At 42.1% G+C, this 18,502-nt stretch overlaps 1 protein-coding gene across 2 annotated transcripts in view; it reads left to right on the top strand.

Annotated features, from left to right (window-relative positions):
• Positions 1 to 18,502, top strand: part of CCT8 (chaperonin containing TCP1 subunit 8) — a 42,574-nt gene that overhangs the window by 2,800 nt on the left and 21,272 nt on the right. For both annotated transcript variants that reach the window (XM_078772208.1, XM_078772207.1), the window contains exons 3-9: positions 8,345 to 8,424; positions 11,914 to 12,063; positions 12,258 to 12,438; positions 12,742 to 12,803; positions 13,047 to 13,184; positions 13,427 to 13,605; positions 17,943 to 18,009. In XM_078772208.1, the coding sequence (XP_078628334.1) occupies positions 8,345 to 8,424; positions 11,914 to 12,063; positions 12,258 to 12,438; positions 12,742 to 12,803; positions 13,047 to 13,184; positions 13,427 to 13,605; positions 17,943 to 18,009 (857 nt within the window). The remainder of the gene's footprint in view (positions 1 to 8,344; positions 8,425 to 11,913; positions 12,064 to 12,257; positions 12,439 to 12,741; positions 12,804 to 13,046; positions 13,185 to 13,426; positions 13,606 to 17,942; positions 18,010 to 18,502) is intronic.

The following is an 18,502-nucleotide window of genomic DNA, read 5'->3' as shown; positions in this document are numbered from 1 at the left end:
AGGTGTGCCAAGGAAGGACTTCGCAAGACGGATGATGCCCAGTCGGCAACTGGCTTTGGAGGCCAGCTTGGAAATGTGGTTTTCCCAGGAAAGATCATGGCAGATAGTGAGACCCAAAAGCTTGAGTGACAGAACTTCTTGGAGAGGATTATTCAGAAAGTAGATGGGAGGGTTTTCCAGACTATCTTTTCGGAGAGACATAGTGAGAGTGTGAGATTTGTCGGGTTTGAAAGACATGTTCCACTTGTTTGACCAGTCTGTGATTTTGTCCAGGTCTGTAGAGAGTGAGGAGGCTGCAGACTTGCCAATCTGAGGGAAGAGGTATGGAGCGGCAGAAAGTGGAGTCATCAGCAAAGAGATAGAGAGGATTTTCCAGGGAGTTGTAGAGATCATTGGTGAAGACCAGAAAAAGCACAGGGCCCAGAACACTGCCTGGGAGAACTCCAGCCTGAACAGGAAGAGGAGATGAGAGAAACCCATTCAGGGCCACATGTTGACTACGACTAGAGAGGAAGTCCGCCAGCCATGCGTGGAGATTTCCATGGATACCATAGGAGGAGAGGTTGGTGAGTAGAGCAGAGCAGGGTGCCAGACCGTATCGAAGGCACGTGATATGTCGAGTGAGACAGCTCTGATTTCCTGTTTGGCATTAAGGACCTCCATCCATTGTTGAGACAATGCCGGTGTTGGCTTAGTGGTTAGGGTGCCGGCTTGGGATCGTAGGATCCTGAGTTTGAATCCCGGTCGATCGCTGAATTGACGCCAGGAGGGTTGACTCAGCCTGTCATCCTTCTGAGGTCGGCAAATTGAGTACCAGCTTTTTGGGATGAATGATCATGGTGTGTACCCCGATTTAGAATAGGTACACCGTATCCTTGCGCATCGTAAGAGCGTGACCAAGGGTTGGCGTCAGGAAGGGCATCCGGCCATAAAAACATTGCCTCAAACAGGGAACCATGATTGTCATGGGGCCCGCAAGGCTAACCCCCGCTCCAGCGGGGAAAATGGCCTTTAAAAAAAAAACGATCATTCATTCATATTCATTCATCCATTGTTAAGACAGCAGAAACAGCATGTCAAGAGTAGAATGGCCTGGTTTGAATCCAAATTGATGTTCCAGGATCAAGCCATTGGAGAAGAGGAAGGATTTGATGTCAGAAGCGATGATTTATTCCATGACCTTGCTGATTATTGGGAGCAAGCTGATTGGTCTGTAGTTGCCAGGAGATATTTCTATATAATCTATATATATCTATATCTACAGTGCATTCAGAAAGTATTCAGACCCCTTCACCTTTTTCACATTTTGTTATGTTGAAGCCTTATGCTGAAATTGTTTAAATTCATTTTTTCCCTCATCAATCTACACTCAATACCCCATAATGACAAAGAGAAAACAGGATTTTAGAAAGTTTTGCAAATGTATTAAAAAGAAAAAACTGAAATATCACATTTACATAAGTATTCAGACCCTTTGCTATAACACTTGAAATTTAGCTCAGGTGCCTCCCATTTCTCTTGATCATCTTTGAGATGTTTCTACACCTTGATTGGAGTCCACCTGTGGTAAATTCAATTGATTGGACATGATTTGGAAAGGCACGCACCTGTCTATATAATGTCTCACGGCTGACGATGCATATCAGAGCAAAAACCAAGCCATGAGGTCGAAGGAACTGCCTGAAGAGCTCAGAGACAGGATTGTGTCGATGCACAGATCTGGGGAAGCCTACAAAAAAATTCTGCTGCATTGAAGGTTCCCAAGAGCACAGTGGCCTCTATAATTCTTAAATGGAAGAAGTTTGCAACAACCAGGACTCTTCCTCGAGCTGGCCGCCCGGCCCAACTGAGCAATCGGGGGAGAAGGGCTTTGGTAAGAGAGGTGACCAAGAACCCGATGGTCACTCTGGCTGAGCTCCAGAGATCCTGCGTGGAGATGGGAGAAACTTCCAGAAGGACAACCATCACTGCAACACTCCACCGATCTGGGCTTTATGCCAGAGTGGCCAGACAGAAGCCTCTCCTCGGTGAAAGACACATGAAAGCCCACAGAAACTTGTTTCTCACAGGCTGAGAGTCCTTTAGGTGCTTTTTTGCAAACTCCAAGCAGGCTTTCATGTGTCTTTCTCTGATGAGAGGCTTCCATCTGGCCACTCTGCCATAAAGCCCAGATCGGTGGAGTGTTGCAGTGATGGTTGTCCTTCTGGTAGTTTCTCCCATCTCCACACAGGATCTCTGGAGCTCAGCCAGAGTGACCATCGGGTTCTTAGTCACCTCTCTTACCAAGGCCCTTCTCCCCCGATTGCTCAGTTTGGCCGGGCGGCCAGCTCTAGGAAGAGTCCTGGTTGTTCCAAACTTCTTCCATTTAAGAATTATGGAGGCGACTGTGCTCTTGGGAACCTTCAATGCAGTAGAGATTTTTTTTGTTGGCATCCCCAGATCTGTGCCTCGACACCATCCTGTCTCTGAGCTCTGCAGGCAGTTTGTTCGACCTCAACAACAACAACAACATGCATTTTAAAGGCCATTTTCCCTGCTAGAGCGGGGGTTAGCCTTGCGGTCCCCATGACAATCTTCTCCATTTTGCCCTATTTTCTGCATCTCTCCTTGTTAACCCCCTTGCCCGCATTTCTTCTTCCACCATCTTTAGCCAAGCCTTTCTCGGTCTTCCCCGTCTTGTACTTGCTTCTACATTCATTTCCATCACTCTTCTCAACCAGTCACTTTCATCCTTCCTCAACACATGACCAAACCATCTCAACCTGTTCCTCTTCACAGCATCAATCACAGGCTCTATTCCCATCATCTTTCCCAATTCATCATTTGTCTTCCTCTGTCTTAACGATACTCCGCACATCCGTCGAACCATTTGCATTTCCACCATTTCCAACCTTCGTTGCTGCTCTACGTTCATTACCCATGTCTCACTCCCATAAATCATAACACTTCTTACACATGCAGCATACACCTTCCCCTTCAGCTTCAACGACACTCCCCTCATCATCAGCACGCCACTCAATTCCCGAAACTTCTTCCATGCACATCTCACTTGATCAACCGTTGCCGAGTCTGATCCACCTTCTCCATTCAGCATGTCTCCGAGGTAGCAAAATGTTTTCACACCTTCCAGCTTCACGCCGTCTCCAAGATCCAACTCAACATTTCCTCCATCTGCAGCTCCCTCTGTGCACACCTTACATTTGAATGTAGCTGCCACACTGGTTAATGACCCTCTCACACCACTACATTTTTGATGAACCCACTCAGCGCACATTGTACACTGAATGGAGTTCACTCCGACACCCTTCCTACACACAGCACAGGGCCACTTCCCAGTTCTTTCCACCTCACCACATGCTTTACCACTTGCCATCACTTTCGTCTTTCCGATATTCACCTTCAGACCTTTTGTCTCCATACATTCCTTCCACATGTTCATCTTTTCCTTCAGTCCATCCATACTTTCCGCAATCAACACCAGATCATCTGCATACAACAACCTCCACGGTAAACCCTCCTTTATGTTCTGAGCCAGCACCTCCATCACAGCTACAAATAGTAGTGGACTTAGTACCGACCCCTAATGCACTCCCACCTTCACCTCAAACTCACCACTGTTCCCGTCCTTCGTCCTTACAGCTGTGCGCGCTCTTTTGTACATTCCCATCACTACTTTTGTACATTGCCATTGCCATCACTACTATGTTCGACCTCATGGCTTGGTTTTTGCTCTGATATGCATTGTCAGCTGTGAGACCTTGTATGGACAGGTGTGTGCCTTTTCAAATCATGTCCAATCAATTGAATTTACCACAGGTGGACTCCAATCAAGGTGTAGAAACATCTCAAAGATAATCAAGAGAAATGGGAGGCACCTGAGCTAAATTTCAAGTGTCATAGCAAAGGGTCTGAATACTTATGTCGATGTGATATTTTATTTTTTTTTATTTTTTAATAAATTTGCAAAACTTTCTAACATCCTGTTCTCTCTTTGTCATTATGGGGTATTGAGTGTAGATTGATGAGGGAAAAAATGAATTTAAACCATTTCAGCATAAGGCTGCAACATAACAAAATGTGAAAAAAGTGAACGCGTCTGAATACTTTCTGAATGCACTGCATATATCTATATAATCTATATAATTTTCATACGTGTTACTGGGATATGGAAAACCACAAAGTTGTCGCATGCAAATCTTTATGATTTGTAAATTGTAGCTCCAGAGGTGGGGGTATCAAAAGGCCATTCAATATGAATGTTTTTTTTTTCAGAGTCAAAAGTGCAATGACAGTAGCTATCTATGTTTGGCCAGAATTTTTAATGTCATCCTGACAAAATCATTTTGAACCTCAAGTTCAGTATATTAAAGGTGTATTAGAACCTGACGTAGCATCTAAACGGAAGATGTCAACCTACCATGTTCCCAGTTATTGTCCCCCGTCTCACCGCGGAGTGAAAGGGGGATTATGGTTTTCCCCTCCGTTCGTGTGTGTGCGTCCGTACGTGCACTGCAATATCTTTATAAAAGTAAGCGAAGGACCGAATTCTATTTTGGTGTGTGGGTGCAACTAGGCATATGGAAGAACCCTATTGAAAATTACGTCGCCACGTCAAAATCCAAGATGGCTGTCACCATATCTAAACCTTGTGAGCGCGATATCTTGAAAAGTAAATGTCTGAACCTTGTGAGCGGAATATCTTTAAAAGAATTAATGAACTACTAACTTCTAATCCGGTGTGTGGGTGTATCGAGGCATAAGGAAGAACGCTATTGAAAATTGGGGCGCCACGTCAAAATCCAAGATGGCCGCCACCATGTATATGTCTGAACCTTGCGAGTGAAATATCTTGAAAAATAAATGAACTACTAACTTCTAATCCGGTGTGTGGGTGTATCTACGCATAAGGAAGAACGCTATTGAAAATTGGGTCGCCACGTCAAAATCCAAGATGGCCGCCTTGCGTCTTCCACTTTGTCAACTCGCATCACTTCACCGACGGGGGACCTAGGCGTAACGCTTGTTTTTTTAAATCTTGGAGGTGACAGCTTTAGTGCCTGGATTATATTGATGTACATGATAGAAATGTGTATCACCCCTCTTCGGGTGCATCAAATGCCCCATTTTTTAAAAATTCTCATATTTATCTAGTCATCCTTCTTTTTTTTTTTTTGGTTGTACGAGCCATATATTGCATTTCTGTAAAAATATTTCGGATTTTCAATTTTGTTTCGACCCCCACCAGGATTGGGTAAAAATTAGGTACCCCCACGAATGGATTGCTTTGGCCATACGTGAGATTTTTCGAATTTTATAAAATAATACTTTTTATAGTCGTAATTCAGGATCACTGATTCCAAAAATAGCCTCTTAAAAAGTGGTGCGATCAAAATTGGAAAAAATTTAGTTTAATGTTTTTGAAAATTGGGTAATCGGGTAACCAGCGAACGAAAAAAGAAAGAAAAAAAATTCAAATTTTTTATTACGCTCTTCGAAACATGACAAGTTGATATTAAAATTTTTTATTTTGAAGGCTCCAGATTTTGAATCTATATAGTCCTCATTGAGGCCAGGCCTTAAATAAGAAAAGTGTATGATGTTTGTTTGCAAGATGATGAAAAGTGTATGATCAAGACTCGGTAAAGCATGTGTGTCTTTTGGAAGATTGACACATCGTCTTTGGCATGAACGTGGCATTAGCCTGGACACCAAGACCAGTGTCTATCGTGCCGTTATCTTAGCGACACTCCTGTACGGATGTGAATCTTGGACACCCTATCATCGCCAAATCAAATGCCCTGATTAATTCCATATGCGATGCCTTCACAAGATTCTTGGCATCACCTGGCGAGACAGAATACTTAACACCTCAATCCTAGACTGCTGTCATATCCAAGGAATTGAGTATTTCCTCATGCAAGCCAGCTTTGCTGGTCAGGACACCTCACATGCATGGAAGACAATAGAATCCCAAGAGCGCTTTTCTATGGACAACTTAAATTTGGTAAATGGTCACATGGTGTACAAATGAAGCTCTTTAAGGATGTCTTTAAGTCAACACTCAAGTCTTGTACCATCCCAGTTTTCACCTGGAAACATCAGGACACAAACAGGTCAGCTTGGTGTAACATTTGACACAAAGGCCAGGACCACTTTGAATGTGGGAGCCTTGTTATTGAGACAGCAGAGGCAAGAAAGGAAAACTTGACGACGTCAATCTCCGCAAGCATCAGTCTATACCTGCCATGTTTGTGGTCGATGCTGTATGGTCCCGCATTGGACTATACAACCATCGCACAAATCCATCAGCCAAAGTTCAACACGAATAACATATATTTTGCTATGTTATCGAATCTAGCCTCAATCTAAGGGTGCTGTACATTTGATGAATGTAATTTATTTTCTTTTTTGTAGAAATAAGTTTAACAACTAGAATGTTCTCTTATTACCTCCACCACCAAAGCTGAATGGAGGTTATGTTTTCAACCTTGTCTGTTTGTTTGTTTGTTTGTGAACGAAATATCTCAAAAAGTTGTGGAAGGATTTGGACGAAATTTGGCAGAGATGTAGCGTGTGTGACGAGGACGAAATGATTCGGTTTTGGTGATTATCCGGATTCGGATCCGGCTGCTGGAATTTTTAAAGTGATTCTTCACCATTGGGAGATAGCGCCAAAAACGATACATATCAGGATATCTCAAAGTTGTGGACGGATTTGGACGAAACTTGGTAGACCTTTTGGGTGTCTGACAAGGACAAATATATTCGATTTTGGTGAAGATCTGAATATGGATTTGGATATGAGAATCTTTTTTTTTTTGAAGTGATTCTTCATCATTGGGAGATCGGGCCAAAAACTATAAATTGTGGGATATCTCAAAAAATTATGGATGGATTTGGACGAAACTTGTTGGACAGGTTCCGTGTGAGACAAGGAAGAATCGATTCGATTTTGGTGAAGATCTGAATATGGATTTGGATATGAGGATTATTTAATTTTTTAAAAGTGATTTTTCGCCATTGAGTGATATGGCCAACCAGACGGAGGTGTGCTCTCGACTGAGTGCCGTTCTACTTTGAATGTGCCATCAGGCTATTTAAAATACAATTATGCAGAACACACAAAATGAATACAGCAAGTCACCAATTTGTCGTTCGATAGCACGCCGTTGACGTATTATGGGACAATTGTTTATTTTAGTTGCACTCATCTGATATAACGTTCAAAAATTTTAAGTGCGTTGTCCTTCTGGTCATCCGATACCAGGGGTGTGCATCTTCGTGAATAAACTGTGTAAATAAATGCTTTTGTGTCATTTGTACTCCCTTTCTGTTTACTAATTAAATACGCACATGAAATCACTTCGTTTGAGTGATTCGAGTTGCCCTGATCTCAAACTGCTTTAGTTATCAGTTATCAAATAATCTTTAGTTATCTTTAGTTATCATAAGCACCACCGAACTACCCGTTTGAATAAACGTCTCAACAACAAAGACGCGATGTTCAATCGTCGACAGCTCCATGGCTACTGAAATGGCGCCTAACAACGAGTAACCAAGAGCCATCACGCATGCGCTAGACCCCCCACTTGCATTGTTATACCCAATTCAAACATGAATTACATTTTTTTATATGTCTTTGTTACAGTGTATTAAATGGCATTATATATGTTGTCTTTAAAAAAAATAAAAATTGAAATTCGACTAAAAATAACTGTGTACGAGTTTTCTGAAAATCGTCACACCTCCCAGCCGGACCCTGTACTTTGATCCAACAGCGGTGCAATAACACCAGCGTGGCATAATCTTTCGAAATTAGGATACCCCAATGAGAAGGCCTTTTTTTTTCTTTCTTTTTTAATAGTTGTCATCTTGAAGCAGATATCCATACAGTTCCATCAGTTCTTCAAAATAGCTGGCAGGACCACTTGTTAAACCACGCTGCTTAAAGAGGGAAATTGGGGGGAAGGGGGGTCTCGTGCTCAGGGCAGGGTATAAGCTCGGTACGGTTTAACCTCACCCCTTATAAAGAGAGGAAAAGGAAGAAGAATCTTCCTTCCCAATATCGTGAAATGGAGGTGGAAGCATCACAAGTTGTGCTTGGATGTCATCTCGTTGTCGGTTATTTCTTGTATTAGTAAACTATAAGTATTACGAACAAACCCCCTGTCAAACACCTACTTCCTTGTGCCTTGGCTGCTTTTTTATTTAGAATGACGATCATGTCTGTTTGATCCATTGTTTGTTGCTGCTTAATTGTTTTGATTTGCTGGCGAATAAAATAAATTCAGTACACGAGCAGTTGTGCTGCTGCTGATAATAACTTGTGACTCCGTTGCTGTAGGCATGAACAAGATGGTGATAAACCATTTGGAGAAGTTGTTTGTCACAAATGATTCTGCAACCATGTTGAGAGAGCTCGAGGTGAGATGTAAAATCTGTTTATCTTGTCTTCTTCTGACTCTTACACTGTGAGTGTCTGTTGAGTCGCATTGTATTCATCCTTGCACGCCTTCCTGCCTCCTGTTATGATCATCCACTGGACCTTTTCATTCACAGAAACAAAACTAATAATTTTGTAGCATCCGTACAATACAAGCTGAGCAAATTAAGACAAAAATGGCACTGCTAATTGCATTCATTACACGGTTGATACTTGGGTGGTTTGAGTTTGACCTGGACTTTTATGCAAGCTTTGCTGTTGAACACAAAAGTTCTGCTCAAATTAAAATTACTCCTTTCGAATGTATATTGCAAAGTTCTCGGAAAACGCTTTGCGCCGATGATCACACCATTTTAATATAACCAACGAACCACACCCCGTGATCTTATCCATCTGAACTCTGGATATGGATGTATTCCGAGTAACATCATCTCGACTTTGTTCCGGTTACCACCCCTTACTTAAAATCTATGAACACAAACTCGACCCAACTCAGGACCCACGCTATCACCTTGAACTTGACACTGTACACACTTGATCAACTCACACAATACAGACAACTATTTAACATTTTGTCTTTACTCGATCTCTGGGAGAATCTTGTCGGAGTGGGTGGCTTCCTTGGGACATGCCTGGGGTTATTGATGATTATAATACAGTGCATTCAGAAAGTATTCAGACCCCTTCACTTTTTTCACATTTTGTTATGTTGCAGCCTTATGCTGAAATCGTTTATATTCATTTTTTCCCTCATCAATCTACACACGATACCCCATAATGACAAAGAGAGAACAGGATTTTAGAAAGTTTTGCACATTTATTAAAAAGAAAAAACTGAAATATCACATTGACACAAGTATTCAGACTCTTTGTTATGACACTTGAAATTTAGCTCAGGTGCCTCCCATTTCTCTTGATCATCTTGATCATCTGAGATGTTTCTACACCTTGATTGGAGTCCACCTGTGGTAAATTCAATTGATTGGACATGATTTTGAAAGGCACACACCTGTCTATATAAGGTCTCACAGCTGACATTGCATATCAGAGCAAAAACCAAGCCATGAGGTCGAAGGAATTGCCTGCAGAGCTCAGAGCTCAGAGACAGTATTGTGTCGAGGCACAGATCTGGGGAAGCCGACAAAAAAAATTCTGCTGCATTGAGGGTTCCCAAGAGCACAGTGGCCTCCATAATTCTTAAATGGAAGAAGTTTGGAACAACCAGAACTCTTCCTTGAGCTGGCCGCCCGGCCAAACTGAGCAATCGGGGGAGAAGGGCCTTGGTAAGAGAGGTGACCAAGAACCCGAGGGTCACTCTGGCTGAGATCCTGTGTGGAGATGGGAGAAACTTCCAGAAGAACAACCATTACTGCAACACTCCACCGATCTGGGCTTTATGGCAGAGTGGCCAGACGGAAGCCTCTCCTCAGAGAAAGACACATGAAAGCCCGCTTGGAGTTTGCAAAAAAGCATCTAAAGGACTCAGACTGAGAAACAAGATTCTGTGGGCTTTCATTGTCTTTCAACGAGGAGAGGCTTCGCTTCCGTCTGGCCACTCTGGCATAAAGCCCAGATCGGTCATGTGTTGCAGTGATGGTTGTCCTTCTGGAAGTTTCTCCCATCTCCACGCAGGATCTCTGGAGCTCAGCCAGAGTGACCCTCGGGTTCTTGGTCACCTCTCTTACCAAGACCCTTCTCCCCCGATTGCTCAGTTTGGCTGGGTGGCCAGCTTGAGGAAGAGTCGTGGTTGTTCCAACTTCTTCCATTTGAGAATTATGGAGGCTACTGTGCTCTTCGCAACCTTCAATGCAGCAGAATTTTTTTTTGTAGGCTTCCCCAGATCTGTGCCTCGACAAAATCCTGTCTCTGAGCTTTGCAGGCAGTTCCTTTGACCTCATGGCTTGGTGTTTGCTCTGATAAGCATTGTCAGCTGTGAGACATTTTTTAGACAGGTGTGTGCCTTTCCAAATCATGTCCAATCAATTGAATTTACCACAGGTGGACTCCAATCAAGGTGTAGAAACATCTCAAAGATGATCAAGAGAAATGGGAGGCACCTGAGCTAAATTTCAAGTGTCATAGCAAAGGGTCTGAATACTTATGTCAATGTGATATTTCAGTTTTTTCTTTTTAATAAATTTACAAAACTTTCTAAAATTCTGTTTTCTCTTTGTCATTATGGGGTATTGAGTATAGATTGATGAGGGGAAAAAAAGAATTTAAACGATTTCAGCATAAGGCTGCAACATAACATGTGAAAAAGTGAAGGGGTCTGAATACTTTCTGAATGCACTGTATATAAAGTAATTTTACTGTAAACTTTTCACCCAAATGATTGATTTATTCTTCACTCATTTTTAGTTTGTAACTCCAATAAGGCAAACATTACCTGAGCAGAGTTGATTAGTTAGTCCATACTTGGCAGCTAAAATATCTTGTGATGTAAACTTGTAAAACTAAAAGATAAACTAAAAGATCTCGTGAATCTTAGTCAAAATTTCTTTTATTGTCCCCCGTCGCACCGCGGAGCGAAGGGGGACTATGGTTTTCCCCTCCGTCCGTGTGTCCGTACGTGCATGCGTGCATGCGTAAGCGAAGGACCGCATTCGAATTTGGTGTGTGGGTGCAACCCACGTCAAAATCCAAGATGGCCGCCGCCATGTATGTCTGAACCTTGTGAGCGAAATATCTTGAAAAATAAGCGGAGTCCCAACTTCTAATCTGGCGTGTGGGTGTATCTCGGTATAAGGAAGAACCCTATTGAAAATTGGGTCGCCATGTCAAAATCGAAGATGGCCGCCACCATATATATGTCTGAACCCTGTGAACGAAATATCTTGAAAAATAAACGAACTACTAACTTCTAATCTGGTGTGTGGGTGTATCTACGCATAAGGAAGAACGCTATAAAATTGGGTCGCCACGTCAAAATCCAAGATGGCCGCCCCCATGTATGTCTGAACCTTGTGAGCGAAATATCATATCGTAGCATGTTTTCTGCGACTTACACTTTGTCAACTCACATCACTTCCCCGACGGGGGACCTAGGCGTAACGCTTGTTGATGTGGAAGTAAATTAACATGACTATTTGAGTCTTGACAGGGAATGCATGATTAGTTTGATTTCAAAATCGGGTAAATGTCAATTCTGTGTTTTGTGAGTTACCGGCAACTAAGCAAGTTTGACGGTTATATATGTATTTAAGCAAAATATATTTCTTGATAACGCAATACACATTACATGCCGTGTAGTTTCATGCAGAAAAACTCGGTTTGTTTTGAACCACGAAATCTGACTGTGTCCAATAATACTCGTACAATGGAGATGCCTCCTTTTGGTTTCAAACTCTTTCTCGCAAGTGTGATTAACCAAGTGAACTTTTATCCACTTAACTTGTACCTGTGCAGTTTCTATTTTCTACAATGCCTTCATTCGCGCTGCCTCATCAGTGTATTTTATGTTCCTGAAGGTTGAACATCCTGTAGCCCGCATTCTCGTAATGGCTGGCAATATGCAGGAGCAAGAGATTGGAGATGGAACTAATCTGGTCATAATTTTCGGCGGGGCTTTGCTAGCTCAAGCTTCAGAGCTGCTGCATGCTGGACTCTCCGTCCCCGAGGTGTTCATGAGACGCATGAAAGTTTGACATGCTTTCCTGGTGGATTTGTTTTTATTACATTGTTTGTTTGTCTGTACTATTTTATATTCTTGTTTGTTTTTGCTTTCCAGCATGAACAACATGAAATTTTTATTTGACCTCATCACATTTGCTCTTCCCTCTCTCACGACTCCACCCTCATCGTTTATCTAAAGGTTGTCTCTGGCTTTGAGCGAGCCTGCGAAAAAGCACTTGAACTCCTTCCCACCTTGTCGTCATGTTCGCTCAACGATGAAAGAGATAAGGCTGAAGTCGCCCGAATTCTGTCACCAGTTCTTGGCTCAAAACAGCCTGGGAATGAATCTCTGCTTTCTCGACTTGTTGCTCAGGCCTGCGGTAAGAGGTTAAAGACTTTTCTGATCATGGTTACTTTTTACCTATGTTTCCATGACTGCCTCCCACATCTTGTAACTTTGGACAAGTTTTATTTATGTGGAATTATAAAGTCTGACCATCATCCTCAACCTTTTCTTCTATCTTTTCAAAAACCTGTTCCCCTATTTTCTTGATCTCTGGATGGTCCCATTCTCTCGTCTTCATTCTTCATTACCAGTCTAACTTTATCTCGTATTAAATTAGTGGTCCATACGTTGTCACTTAATCCTCCAAACTCTCATTCTAATTGTTCTTCCCCTGCAGTGTCTGTTCTGACGAGCTCGGGACATTTCAACGTGGACAACATCTGTATCACAAAGATTCTGGTACTGTTTCTCATGAGATCTGTTTGTTTTTTTTGAAACCTTTTTTTCACTTCTCCTATTTTTTTTTCTTTGCTTTTTTTCTTTCTTTTTTTCTTTCTTTTTTTGTTCAGATCTTTCCTTCATTCACCCTTTTTGTAATTTCAAGTTTTATTTTTCTCCATTCTGGCCCTGTTTATTTTTTTTATTATTTTTCCTTGTCGCACTTGCCTTATTATTCAAACCTCTATTATTCTTGCTCTACAGGGCTCTTCCCTTGGCGAATCTGATGTCGTGCAAGGCCTTGTATTCAAGCGAGAGGTTGAGACCACAGTCCGGGCAGTCACAGATGCCAAAATAGCCATTTTCTCTTGTCCAATTGACTTGGCCAACACAGAGACCAAGGCACGTTGGTGCAACTTTTGTTTGTTATTAAAAATGATTATTTTTACCATCCATTTCGAAACCTTACCTTTGAACTGCTGTCCCTGCCCTTCTCCCTGGTGAATTTGCTTTTCCATCGCTGTTCATCTTTGTGTGTTTTTCCCAGAAAGGCTCCAAAACACCAACTTACTTAAATTATCTGTACAGATAATTTATCTGTAACTGGTGAGTTGGGTGTTAATAACAACTGCTCTCTTCATTAGGGCACTGTACTCTTGAACTCTGCAGCTGAGCTCAAGGCATTCAGCTGTGGTGAGGAAAGTCAACTGGATACGACTTTTTCTGATTTGGTTGCTGCTGGAGCCAATGTTTTGGTGTCTGGAGGCAAAGTGTCTGACATGGCCATACATTTTGCTAATAAAAAAGGCCTTATGGTGGTCAGGTGAGCAATAGCTATTAATATTAAGTGATAATCTAACTTTTCGTTCAGAACATGCATTGTTTTTCTTCATGTTGTTTCTTGAGGTGAGCTATTTCTCAACTAGAACGGCATTCTGCAGAGCACATACCTCTGCCAGGGCTGAGTAGTTTATTTATTGTATCTCACTGAGAGGCCATATCTGCATCTGGACCTTAACCAAAATATAATTGGCTTGTTCTTGTCATCTCACCACCTCATCCATCATGTATTCTCATAATCCATCCATAACCTTTTTGAGATGTCATGCTATATATCGTTTATTGGGCCTATCTCTTAATGGTGAAGAATCTCTTTAAACGTTCTGGTATTCGGTTTTGGATCTTCACCAAAATCGAACGGATTCATCCCTCTCACACACCCAACCTGTTCACCAAATGTTTTCTGAATCGGTCCACAACTTTTTGTGATATCCACCTCACAGACAGACACACAGAGGTGGAAACATAACCTCCATCCACCCTGGGTGGAGGTAATAATCAGCTCATCTATTAAGTGTCCATGCTAAGTATTGCCCATCTCTAGGTTCATAAACTAAAGGCTGAAAGGGCTATTTATTTACATTACACGTGGTCCCTACTCTTGGCAGAGGACGAGGCTGCTAAAGGCATGGAAACATTTCCTTTGGTTGGGAAACCATGCCTATACACTTTCACCAGGTGCAGATATTTCTGCCACGAGCAGCCATAGCGATCGAACTCACCAGTGAGGGAAACGCAACGACTATTTAGCCAATTCCACTTCAGATCAAATCAACAGTCGGAGAGGAAGGAAATGGAGAAAAGATGATAGTATGAGGGAATATAAAATTACTTACTATGGGTGCAGTTGGTTGTGAGACAATAGACATATATGTGTGGTATGGGGTGAAGTTGTATAAATCCCACCATGTGTACTTAATAAATGGCCCATAATAGGAAAATTTAAAAGTTGTAGGTAAATATTTCTTCACCGACTTCACTATATTTATTAGTCGAGGAAATAATGAGCCATAATAAAATAATATTTCTTCACCCTACCCAATTATATAATTATGACAGTTAGCCATATTTTTACCTTTGCCCACTGAAGGGGAATGGAGGTTATGTTTTCACTCTTGTCTGTTTGTGTGCCGGATATCCCAAAAAGTTGTGGACCGATTCAGATGGAATTTGGTGGGCAGGGCAGGTTGTGTGTGTGTGATGAGGATGAATCGATTCGATTTTGGTGAAAATTTTAATCCGAATACGACAACTTTCTAATATTTCAAGTGATTCTTCATCGTTGAAAGATTTGACCAAACACGATATTTGGTATGATATTTCAAAACGTTGTGTATGAGTTGTGACAAAACGAGGTGGATGAGTTGGTTCGTTGACGAGAAGCTGATTTGATTTTGGCTCGGGTCTGGATCCAGATCCGGCCCATCAGTGGTTACAAAACGTAAACTGATCAGCCTGGCAAAGGTATGCGCTCTACTGAGTGCCGTTCCAGTTAATATCTTGTTTTCAACGACAATGTTCTTACCAGTTAATTCTCGTCAAAATAGCTTTGTACATGCAAATGTGTATCACACTGTCAGAGTGGTAAAAGTGAGAAGTCAATCTTGAGTAAGGCAGCAGTCTTTCATTAATTTAGGCAGTCTTTTCTTCAAATGTAGAAAAAGTTCCTGTGCCCCTTCTCCCTTGAAATGGCAGATGGATCATCCTTCAGGTGGCACTTTGGCACATTATTACAATTATTGTCCCTTTAGATTTTCCATCTGAACTCTCAAAATTGCAGAAACTCCATCCAAGTCTAATATATTTGCTCCATTGTTTGCAATTTTCTGCCAGTCTAGATGGCGGCTGGGTTTTGTTGCTTGCGTCATGATGTTTCGGAATAACCTTTGTTTTGTAAAATATTACATCGGTCTGTATATTCTTGTATCTATATGCACGAGGGGCTTTAACTTTCATTTCAATTTGCAAAGAATGGTGGAAGTTTAATGACAACCAAGCTAGAATACATGTTACATACAGTGCATTCAGAAAGTATTCAGACCCCTTCACTTTTTTCACATTTTGTTATGTTGCAGTCTTATGCTGAAATCGTTTATATTCATTTTTCTCCTCATCAATCTGCACTTAATACCCCATAATGACAAAGAGAAAACAGGATTTTAGAAAGTTTTGCAAATTTATTAAAAAGAAAAAACTGAAATATCACATTGACATAAATATTCATACCCTTTGCGATGACACTTGAAATTTAGCTCAGGTGCTAAATTTCTCTTGATCTTGATCATTTCTCATTTCTCTTGATCATCTTTGAGATGTTTCTACACCTTGATTGGAGTCCACCTGTGGTAAATTCAATTGATTGGACATGATTTGGAAAGGCACATGCCTGTCTATATAAGGTCTCAGCTGACTGCATATCAGAGCAAAAATCAAGCCATGAGGTTGAAGGAACTGCCTGCAGAGCTCAGAGACAGGATTGTGTCGAGGCACAGATCTGGGGAAGCCTACAAAAAAATTTCTGCTGCATTGAAGGTTCCCAAGAGCACAGTGGCCTCCATAATTTTTAAATAGAAGAAGTTTGGAACAACCAGGACTCTTCCTAGAGCTGGCCGCCCGGCCAAACTGAGCAATCGTGGGAGAAGGGCCTTGGTAAGAGAGGTGACCAAGAACCCGATGGTCACTCTGGCTGAGCTCCAGAGATCCTGTGTGGAGATGGGAGAAACTTCCAGAAAGACAACCATCACCAACACCCCACCGATCTGGGCTTTATGGCAGAGTGGCCAGACTGAAGCCAAACAGTTCAATCTTGGTTTCATCAGATCACAGAATCTTGTTTCTCATAGTCTGAGAGTCCTTCAGGTGCTTTTTGCAAACTCCAAGCGGGCTTTCATGTGTCTTTCACTGAGGAGAGGCTTCCGTCTTGCCACTCTGCCATAAAGCCCAGATCGGTGGTGTGTTGCAGTGATGGTTGTCCTTCTGGAAGTTTCTCCCATCTCCACACAGGATCTCTGGAGCTCAGCCAGAGTGACCATCGGGTTCTTGGTCTCCTCTCTTACCAAGGCCCTTATCCCCCGATTGCTCAGTTTGGCCGGGCGGCCAGCTCTAGGAAGAGTCCTGGTTGTTCCAAACTTCTTCCATTTTCAGAATTATGGAGGCCACTGTGCTCTTGGGAACCTTCAATGCAGCAGAAATGTTTTTGTCGGCTTCCCCAGATCTGTGCCCCGATACAAGCCTGTCTCTGAGCTCTGCAGGCAGTTCCTTCGACCTCATGGCTTGGTTTTTGCTCTGATATGCATCGTCAGCTGTGAGACCTTATATAGACAGGTGTGTGCCTTTCCAAATCATGTCCAATCAATTGAATTTACCACAGGAGGACTCCAATCAAGGTGTAGAAACATCTCAAATATGATCAAGAGATATGGGAGGCACCTGAGCTAAATTTCAAGTGTCATGGCAAAGGGTCTGAATACTTATGTCAATATGATATTTCAGTTTTTTCTTTTTAATAAATTTGCAAAACTTTCTAAAATCTTGTTTTCTCTTTGTCATTACGGGTTATTGAGTGTAGATTGATGAGGGAAAAAATGAATATAAACGATTTCAGCATAAGGCTGCAACATAACAAAATGTGAAAAAAGTGAAGGGGTCTGAATACTTTCTGAATGCACTGTACATGTGAGAACCTTGGCTTGATACAGAGATTGTGCACATTCACAGATTGTCTTTTCAGTGATGGAATGGGTGGAAGGAGGCATGGATGGGTGGAAGGAAGGAAGGAGGGATGAATGGGTGGAAGGATGGAGGGATCTCTCGAAGGAAACATTTAATTGTCTGAATCTCACGCAAGATCACCTGAATCGACCTATGATTAGGAGTAATCCACTGAATCCACTCTAACAATTGTCCGCAGCACTTTGATTCTATGGAAGTGCATCATTTCAATTGGATGTTGGGGATATGGGTGGGGTTTCGCAGACTAATCGGCTGTTTATCGGGCACAACTAAACGGATGCTAATCTCCCTTTGCTATTTAACACGAGCCTATTGCCATTTCAACTGGTAATTGGTTGTGTGTGTTCAAATATGTTTTGTCAACATTTAAGGGTTTGGCATGTGTTGGCAAGATGCTCGTTAAGCACCTTTAGTAAATTCAGCCTTCGCAGATGATGCTTAGCGTTCATTCTTTGTCGATTCTTTTTTCATAAGTTGTCAATTAAACTCGATTTGTAGGCTGTAGGACTTGCTAATCGATTTGTTTCCAGGTGTACTTGCCGGAATTGGTTTGCTTTTCATTTATGTAACGTGCTATTTGGCTTTCAGGCTGAACTCAAAATGGGATCTGAGGCGCCTTTGCAAAGCTGTGGGAGCAACTGCACTGCCTATGATGGTAATTCTTAAAAACTCAGAAATGGATAATTGCAATCAATGTTTATCCCCACTGTTACGGATTCGTCACTTCCGTTGTGGTTTTCATCCACTGTAAACATTTTTGATTCCATGTACTATTTATTGTTGCCGTTTGAGGGAAATAGAGATTACTATTTTCAAAAGGTAAAAAGGTTAATGTTTTAAATGAAACCGGAACCGGACGAAGAGGAAGAGGAGGAAGAGAAGGCGGAGCGAGTGAGTCGGACAAGAAGCCGAGCTGCTTCGAGGTCTGGAGCGAACGATTGGCGAACGAGGGTCACGAGTGAACTTAGGGGTTTCCCGACAAAGGGATTCCTGCGACAGAGTTGTCATCGCTGTGGCAGATAAACCTGCGTGACAGGTTTTGTGGTTGATTCCGAGGAGAATCATCGTAGTGCCATTACGCCTTGAGAACGGGCCGCCGGCCATTCTGACTCGTGCGCTTTGCGCATCGCTCAAGGTTTTTCACTTCG

This window comes from Myxine glutinosa, chromosome 2 (genome assembly GCF_964187855.1).
Source record: "Myxine glutinosa chromosome 2, kmMyxGlut1.1, whole genome shotgun sequence".
NCBI lineage: Eukaryota > Metazoa > Chordata > Myxini > Myxiniformes > Myxinidae > Myxine > Myxine glutinosa.
The sequence above is the reverse complement of the archived record's forward strand: the minus strand, read 5'-3'. Positions and strand labels throughout refer to the sequence as shown.